Raw genomic sequence first — 9,480 nt, 5'->3', positions numbered from 1 at the left:
GCCCACGCCCTAAGGAGCTTCGCCCCTAAAACATTTTAATTTAACGAGACATGCAGAACAGTGTAAGGTCGTATTGAATATTGCAGCGTGAGGTGATCAGTGGTCAACTGCTTCAATATGATGGGGTTATGCTCGGTGACAACACTATCTGGCAATGTATTCCACTCTGCAATGACGATCGGCGAAAAAGATTGATTGAAAGAAGACGTTGAACCATGTAACCACTGCATGCTGCAGGAGTTAAAAAGGCGACGAGATGTGTGGTGTGGGGGGTTTAGGAGTTTACCACGAAGTTGAGGAAAGTTGTAATAGAGCCTATATGGAACAAGCACAGCCTTAAAATCTAACGTCGGAATGACAAGACTCGAGTCCCAGGGATGACTTTATGGCAGTGATGCTTTCATCACGGCTGTACCTAGAAGAGATGAATCTGGCCGCACGTTTCTGTATGGACCGCACGTTTCTGTATCTACGCCCCGCCGCGGTGGTCTAGTGGCTGAGGTACTCGGCTGCTGACCCGCAGGGCGCGGGTTCGAATCCCAGATGCGGCGGCTGCATTTTCGATGGAGGCGGAAATGTTGTAGGCCCGTGTGCTCAAATTTGGGTGCATGTTAAACAACCCCAGGTGGCCTAAATTTCTGGAGCCCTCCACTACGGCGTCTCTCATAATCATATAGTGGTTTTGGGACGTTACACCCCACATATCCATCAAATCAATTATCTATCTATCTATCTGTCTATCTGTCTGTGTGTCTGTCTGTCTGTCCATCTATCTATCTATCTATCTATCTATCTATCTATCTATCTATCTATCTATCTATCTATCTATCTATCTATCTATCTATCTATCTATCTATCTATCTATCTATCTATCTATCTATCTATCTATCTATCTATCTATCTATCTATCTATCTATCTATCTATCTATCTATCTATCTTGCCACCTACGACATTTAGCACAGAATGCGAAATGTGAAAGAATACGCACAGAATGCGAAAAGCCATGTTTGGAATAGAGCCCGTGCGAGCTGCATCATAGCGCTCATCAGTTTTCTCGACAGCCGACGTTGTGTTCGTCGTTGTCATTGTGCAGTGTGTATTGCCAGCGGCCGTGGTATTGCTGTTGTCTAACTTACCGTTTCCTGGCCGCACGTTCAAACAAATAAACAATTTCATCTAGGACACGGCGACTGCTGCTTTAGTTAGTGTCACGACCCTGCGATAATATGAGTTAATAGTTCACAACTAATCGCTGCACGAACAGAAGTCTTATTTGACGCGTTCATTTTTTATACAAAAAACACCTTTATTCCGAACAGGGAGTGGCAATCTGCTTGGTGAAGTGCAAACTGCACGTTTGTTCTTTCAGAAACGTCCACTATTTTACTAGGGCTTGACACAGACCATGTTGTGGCATATCTGTAAAAGAAAAGATGGATGAGAAAATTGATCTACTCGTTTCCTGCTTAAAACGATATCACGCGATTTACAGTACTGTGAATATTAGAATAAAGTAAAACCTGTGCATGTCTGATTTATATGACTGTTCTGAGAGATGCATGCTCTACCCATGCGATTGAAAGTTGAATTTCACGAAATTGTCAATAAAAGGTTCCGAAGGATCTACTTTTTTTTTCTCTATGTACGCATTTATTCCGCATGTGTGAAGCAAACGCAGGGACATCTTTTCCTACGAAGTTTTTATGAGTGTAACGAAACGTTAGCTTACGCCTTTGAAGATATGTTACTGTACTGCTGGGGCGTATATTTGTTCTACAGAAACTGTTGATTGCATGTAAGATAAGGACACATGCACAGCCTCCCAAATCTTTAACCATCTTGCGTAAGTGGCGACCTTTCTGTGCGTGAGCGCCATATGGCGAAGTCCAGTCGCTAAGAGGCGATGTCAAGAGCATGTCCGTAAAGCACGCTCAGCTGCGCCTGTCGTTTGCTGGGCTCTTTCTACTTGAGACCTTCACCTTCTATTGTCTCGCTTCAGGTGAACAGACAGCGTGAGCTGGCTAATAACTTCAGTCATATTTCTTTTTTTAGAAAAGACGTTGCAGTGAAAAACAGAGAAAATATTTTGGAGGGGCCCTGAAACACTTTTTTGAGTAATTATTGAAATAATTCACTGGAAAAGCGTACTGCCTCACAAATTCGAGACCGCAAATTTTTTTAGAATCCGTCCAGTACGAGCGGAGTTACAAAGATTTCTCACACGCTGCAAACGCATTCTCTCTTTTGCTGTTCCGACTAAGCGCTGGAAGCTAAGCAGGGAGGGGTGGGCGAGGGCCAAACAAAAAACGTCACGCACGCTTTGTGACCCTAAATATTTTTTCCTTTTTTTTTTCTTCAAATACGCGGCTTTTTTCTCAGTGCGATCGTGCGCGCACTCAAGGATAAGTGCCGGCCTCCCTCGGCGATCTCTGTTACGACCGAGCGCGCCATGTTCAAATCAGTCAATGGCTGAAAGATGGGCTCACTAAGAGTGGTAGACGAAGAAAGGTCTTAACAGCACAAACGACAGGAGGGGATAGAAGTGACGAGAACAGAGCGCTGAACAGTCTCTTCTATCTACTCCTGTCGTTTCCGCTGTTAAGCACTTTCTTCGTCTACCATGCAGCACCAACCAGCCCATTCAAGCACCTCGTTAAAGTTCACTAAGAGTGATTTTTATGCTTAATAGTGATTTGTCGAGAGATTAAAAAGCAATTTTTAGCTGACTTTGATCATTTTTCGTGAAATTCAGGCCAGGTGCTGCGTTATATTGTTTGGCTCGCTTGTTCTCGGGAGCCTCTACTACCGATCGGCAGCATTTTCTGACTATGCTCAAAAAGTGTTGCAGGGCCCCTTTAAAGATACGCACTCGTACACAACAACGATAAAAGCAGTATATCTAACCATTAGTTGCAAAATCTTTTACATAGTTGTGAAAGGTTTCGCTAAACATGGAAATATTTTTTGTATATATGTCTTTTCGAAAGCTTGCCACATGAATGGGTAATCAGGGGTGCACTCGGAGTTTTCACTTGCCCTAGAAGAGTAAAAACATTTCTCACCTTTTGTGGTTCAGTTTCAGAGCAGGGTGTCCCATCTATTGCAAAAGACGTGCGGTTCTGCATCTTCGCATGGCTGTAAGTATCGTGTACCAAGCAGCGAAATACGCACTGCTCTAGGTCGGATTGAAGCTGTAACGAAAACAAAAATATCAATACGGAACTTTCCCCTCGTAGTATAGCCTTGAGTGCTTACGTTCTATCTAATAATACATCTCGAGCTCCAAATAATAAAATTCAATTATACCAAGTTCTCGATGAGGGAAAGAACTTCCATTTCCGTGCAGGCACACCCGTATGGTTCAATGTGGCCGTCACATCGAGTAACGAAACTATACCCTTTCCTTCAAATTAGTTTTTATTGAAAATGACTGAGCGAAACAGTGACCATTTACTTCTACCTTTGGCAAAATAATTTTGGTACGTGGGATTCAACGCTATCGCTTCAAAACATATGGGTTCCCTTAGGCAGGGTCTACCTTTATCTTGACGAGGATGTGCGCCCCGCCCTTTCACTTCCAACGAACGTGGTAGTCATGTGCGTTCTGACGTACTGGATGGTGCTACGGCCCTAGGTCGGCACTTTGAGAGACCACTCACTCATACTCACTCACCACAATTTTTTCAGCCTTCACCCTCACTCACGTTCATACTCACGTCTACTCCCACTCATAGGCCCTCACTCACGTGCATACTCACGCGTACTCGCACTCATGAGTCGTCTCTCATAATCATATAGTTGTTTTGGGCCGTTAAACCCCGCATATCAATCAATCGCACTCATGAGTACTCACTAGCGTTCATACTCCCTGCTTGTCACACTCAGAGTACTCACTCACATTCATACTCACTCCTTCTCACACTCAAAGTACTCCCTCACGTTCATACTCACGCCTACTCACACTCATTCTTACTCACTCATGTTCATACTCATTCCTTCTCACACTTAAAGTACTCACTCACGTTCATACTCACTCCTTGTCTCACTCAGAGTACTCACTCACGTTCATACTCACTCCTACTCACACTCATGAGTACTCACTCACGTTCAAACTCACTTCTATTCGCACTGAAAGTACTCATTCACGTTCATACTCACTCTTACTCATACTCATGAGTACTCACTCACGTTCAAACTTACGCCAACTCACACTCTAGGCCCTCACTCACGTTCATACTCACGACTACTCACACTGATGAGTACTCACTAATTTCATACTCATGACTACTCACGCTTATGAGTACTCACTCACATTCACAGTCATGCCAGCTAGCACTCATAGGTCCTCACTCACGTTCATACTCATGACTACTCACACTAATGAGTACTCACTCATGTTCATACTCACGCCTACTCACAGTCACTCACGTTCATACTCACGCCTACTCGCAGTCACTCACGTTCATACTCACGCCTACTCACACTCATTGTTCATGGCTCACGTTCATACTCACGACTACTCGCACTCTTAGAGAAACACGGACTGCTGGGCGAGTTGGTAATTCATATTAACTGAGGTGCGCGAAAAATTGAAGTACAAAAGGAAGACACCTCGAGACAGCGTGCCATGTCCAGGTGTCTCCGTTTTGTACTTCATTTCGTGCACCTCAATTAAGACTCAGAGTCACTCACTCAATTTCATACTCACACCTTCTCAAGATCATAAGCCCTCATTCACCTCCGCACTCGCATAAGAATTAACCTTCATACTTACGCCTACCCATACTCAGGCGCACTCACCCACGTACTTTTACATTCACATACTCATCATCATCACAGCAGGGCAAAGGCCTCTCCCCTGTTCCGCCAGTCAACTTGGTCCTTTGCTGGCTGTTGCCACTTCATATCCGCAAACTTCCTAATCTCATCTGCTCACCAAACTTTGTCTCCCCTTTTCCCGCTTTCCTTCTCTTGGAATCTACAAAATAACCGGCAGAAAACGAAAGTAATGAACAACAACCTCGAAAGAAAACAGCGCTTCGAGATAGGTGGCAGTGCACTTGAAGTTGGAAAAGGTATATACGTCTACTTAGGACAGGTAGTAGCTGCGGAGCCGAGCCACGAGACTGAAGTAACTAGAAGAATAAGAGTGTGGTGGAGAAGATTCGGCAAGCATTCTCAGCTCATGGCTGGTAGATTGTCACTATCTCCTCAAGACGAAGGTAAATAACAGCTGCATCTTGCTGGTACCTACCTACTGAGCAGAAACCTGGAGGCTTATAAAGAGGGGTCAGCTTAAACTGAGGACGACGCAGAGAGCGATGGAAAGGACAATAGTACTTGTAACCTTAAGAGTCAAGAAGAGAGCAGAGTGAATCAGTGAACAAACCGGGTTTAAGGATATTATAGTTGAAATCAAGAAGAAGAAATGGACATGGGCCGGGCATGTAGTGCGTAGGTAGGAAAAAAGCTGGTCATTGAGCATAACTGACCGGATTTCCAGAGAATGCAAACGGGTTAGGGGGAGACAGTAAGTTGGGTGGGCAGATGAGATTAGGAAGTTCCCGGGTACATAATGGCAGCAGCAAGCACAGGACCGAGTCGAGTGGTAAATCATGGGAGAGGCCTTTGTCCTGCAGTGGACATTGTCAGGCCGATGATCAATAATAACATTGAGGTTGCATTACGTGTACTCAGCTTACTCAAGAAACAATCGAGCTGAACAATTGTCGCTTTCTGTTAGGGTCGATAGGCTCCACAAAGAGGCAATTACTCAGCGCAATTACGACGCACCTGCACATTCATTTGTGTGCCATGACGCGTAGGAGACGCTGAGACATCGTTTAGAATGTCAGTAATGTGTTACAAGCACTCAAAACGCGCTTTCTTAGGCTACGACGCACGCGCGCGAAATACAGACGCTCTCGACAGCTTCAGTATACTACACGGCCGCCGCTATGATTACCCCCCGCCAGAACCCAAGACGTTGCCATGCCATCCGGCTTGGCCGCTTCGTTCGCTCCACTGCCCCTAGCCTCTTCTGACTGCACTAGCGGGACAGGCGGGCGCCGGGGTCTCGCCGCCACGTCGGCGCCACGGCCACCCCGGCCGCCCGGCCACTGATAGGTTTTCTGTGGCCCGGCGCGACCGTCGAGACGGCGCTTCACCTCTCTGCCTCGCCTTCAGATGGAATAGGTTGCGTACGGCAGTTTTGCATTCGAGAAGTTGTGCGCATCTTCGGAGAAGTTTTTCTTCCTCTGTAGGTTGCGCTCACGCGGAGACTTCGTTGACTCCGTGCCTACACTGACGATTGGTGGGGGCCTTATTTATGGATCTGCGGACGTGGTTAAGGTTCATTGGAAGTGTGAGTACGCAGGGTTATCGCGGACAGCCGAATGAAAAGGTAAATAACGAGTTGTGTTATGTGTGTTTTTGTACTAGCCCGCGTTATGTGAATGATAGAATAAATTATCAAGGGTGATTGGGCGCAATTGCACATTGTATCTGCACTGTTGAAGGCATAATAAGCCGCCGAAAAGTGAAGCGAGGGTAGAGATTGAAACGGCGATGCGAACAGGGTCCGATTACGCTATCGGATACTATACTATTGACGGCGAAGCTCAGCCGTCCTCTAAGCTTTCCTTTTTTTTCTTAATGGGGCACTGGGAAGGCGAAGTTTGCACACAGCTTCGCGCTTGAGAGGTCATGAGATCACTTAAGGTTTTCGTTCAAGGCAACCTTCACTTGAGGGACAACGCAGAGGTAGGAACTGCAAAATCGCTGCGCACAATGTGCGCAGCGCACACAATGTGCTTTCTCTCGTGGGCCATTTCAGCGTGTTTTTTTTTTCTGTCACTTGCGCAGTGCATTTCTTTTTTCTGAACCGGCTCGCGCGGTGATTTTCGTAAAGGGCTTCTGAAGACCTTGTTGTTTTACATGTATTATCAGCGCGTTGCGTAGACTGAAGGCGCAAGAGGTAAGTGCAGCAAGAACGGTAGCTATAGAGACAGGCAGCTCAAAGGTATTCGCCTAGAAAATTCAAATTACAATAAAATAGACGGCTACTCTCAACTCGAGTTTTCCGCGGTCATGTCGCCCCCCCCCCCATCTGATGTAGGATGGCTCCCCCAGTTTTCAAACTAACTGTGAACGCTTTTACGCACACGAAGCTTGCGTGCCATAGTGCCCGTTGTTTCCAACGTATTGAGGACGCCGTTGCGATGGTTACAAATATTTATCACACTCATAGTAACTCACTCATGTTCCTACTCGTTGCTACTCACACTCACAGCAACTCACTCACCTTCGCAGTCAAGTCTACTCACACTCATGAGTACTCAGCCATGTTCGTACTTAGTCCTACTCACATTCATGAGCTCTCACTCACTCCTAATCACACTCATGAATACTCACTCACGTTCATACTAACGAATACTCACACTCACCAGTACTCACTCATGTTCAAACTCCTACTCTCACTCATGAGTACTCACTCACGTTCATACTCTCTCCTTATCACACTCTGAGTACTCACTAACGTTCATAATCACTTTTACTCACACTCACAAGCTCTCACTCATTCCTGCTCACACTGATGAATACTCACTCACGTTCATACTCACGGATACTCACACTCATGAGTACTCACTCACGTTCATACTTACTCATACTCACACTCAAAGTACTCACTCACGTTCATACTCATTTTTACTCACACTCACACTACTCACTCACGTTCATACTCAATTCTACTCATGCTCAGAGTACTCACTCACATTCATACTCACTTATACTCACACTCAGGGTAGTCACTCACGTTCATACTCACTCCTGTTCACACTCAGAATACTCATTCACGTACATACTCACTCCTACTCGCACTCATCAGCACCCACTCACGTTCATACACACTTCTACTCACACTGAAAGTACTCATTCACGTCCATACTCACTCTTACTAATACTCATGAGTACTCACTCACGTTCTACTCACTCCTACTTATACTCATAAGTACTCACTCATACTCACACTCACCATGTTCAAATGAGTATGAATGAGTGTGAGTGAGTGTACTCATGAGTGAATATGCCGAGCTAAGGCCAGCCTACGGGCGGCAGCATTTCTTTTGTATATCAGGCTTTATTTGACAGGAAGCACTGATTGTGTTTTCAAAACATTGCCGCTCTGCCAGCACAATTTATCTATTTATCATCCGGGTTCCGTCTACCTGTCCTGCATTGCCGTGACATGGAGCCCTTCATATTCGAACATCTTTAGAAGGACGGAAAAATTCTGATCTCGGTTTCACAAAGTTCGCGATGTAACGGAACACGAACGTAGCCATCACTTCTTGAAATCAAATTTTACCTAGAAAACCATGAAGAATGCACAAGAGTTTCTTGTTCTTTTTTATTGTTGCTTGTAGCCAGCTAACACTAATGTATTACCGGAAAATAAAACAAGCTACGCCTAATGGGCTCAGAAGACGGGGAGTACATCGCATAAAGGTCTGGCACAACCTACGTGGAGTGTCATTGTACGCATGCACTTTATATCAGGGTCTCTTCTCCCCATGCCATTAGGAGCATTTTTTTGGGCCTAAAAGTGGACTTTATGGGGCTAAAAGCAATGGTGATTGCCCACAATGTAGTCGGTCGTTATTTATTTTTATTCGGTGGGTCATGAAGAAGAACAAGTCATCGCTTTCTTGGAAACACGATAAAGATTCTGCACTCGCACCTCACGCACATGCCTGCACAGTCTACTAGCTCATGAAGCCTGTGGAACGCATTCGTAAGTGCGCACCCTTCTTTGACCACATATACAATACCAGAAGGATTTGAAGAAGGTACCGCCTACTAGGACGGAGTGGGTAGCCACCCCCCAAAAGACCCAGTCAAGTTCACTGTGTATCAACGCGGGACCAAATGGTAGGTATACCCTCGTAGCTACCCTCCTTCTCTCGTGCTATTTTTAAACCGTATAGGTAGCCCAGCTTTCTACGCCATTCACGAACTGTCACTCTCTACATTAAACCTTCCTGGTTTGTATGAGATTCAACATTCTGCCAATAAACTCTGTTAATGGGACGCCATCACCGGGATAAAACCTAAGGTGGTGTTTTCGACAGCCAAGCAGCACGTAGTTCACATCCTCGTTGTCGTAGCCACAAAAGCATAGGTTGAAGATTGTGCATGGTGAACCCCAAAAAAAAAAGGATTTATCTTAGCAGTTTCGACTCTCAGGCGATACAATTGTCAATATGTCTTGGTAGCTGAAAGTCTAATCGGCGCTGAAGATATGGGTCGACAACCTAAAATATCCAGTCCTTTATGCTCCCTGAAAACGAGGTGTATATGAGTACAATTTACGTTTCGCTGATGTAGAATTTGGTGTATGTCACATAGCTATTGTATATCTAATAGAGGCGGGTTTCAGTACAATGATCACCTGCATTTGCCAACACATCTGCCATTTG

General features: G+C 45.3%; 1 protein-coding gene across 2 annotated transcripts in view; it reads right to left on the bottom strand.

The window, feature by feature from the left end:
• Positions 1-1,304: 1,304 nt before the first annotated feature.
• Positions 1,305-9,480, bottom strand: part of LOC119185041 (venom metalloproteinase antarease TserMP_A-like) — a 77,050-nt gene continuing 68,874 nt past the window's right edge. For both annotated transcript variants that reach the window (XM_075885444.1, XM_075885443.1), the window contains 2 exons: positions 3,064-3,192; positions 1,305-1,420 (listed from right to left, as the gene is read on the bottom strand). In XM_075885444.1, the coding sequence (XP_075741559.1) occupies positions 1,388-1,420; positions 3,064-3,192 (162 nt within the window). In that variant the 3' untranslated portion in view covers positions 1,305-1,387. The remainder of the gene's footprint in view (positions 1,421-3,063; positions 3,193-9,480) is intronic.

This window comes from Rhipicephalus microplus, unplaced genomic scaffold (assembly GCF_043290135.1).
Source record: "Rhipicephalus microplus isolate Deutch F79 unplaced genomic scaffold, USDA_Rmic scaffold_147, whole genome shotgun sequence".
Lineage (NCBI taxonomy): Eukaryota > Metazoa > Arthropoda > Arachnida > Ixodida > Ixodidae > Rhipicephalus > Rhipicephalus microplus.
This window is presented reverse-complemented; position numbering and strand designations above follow the sequence as displayed.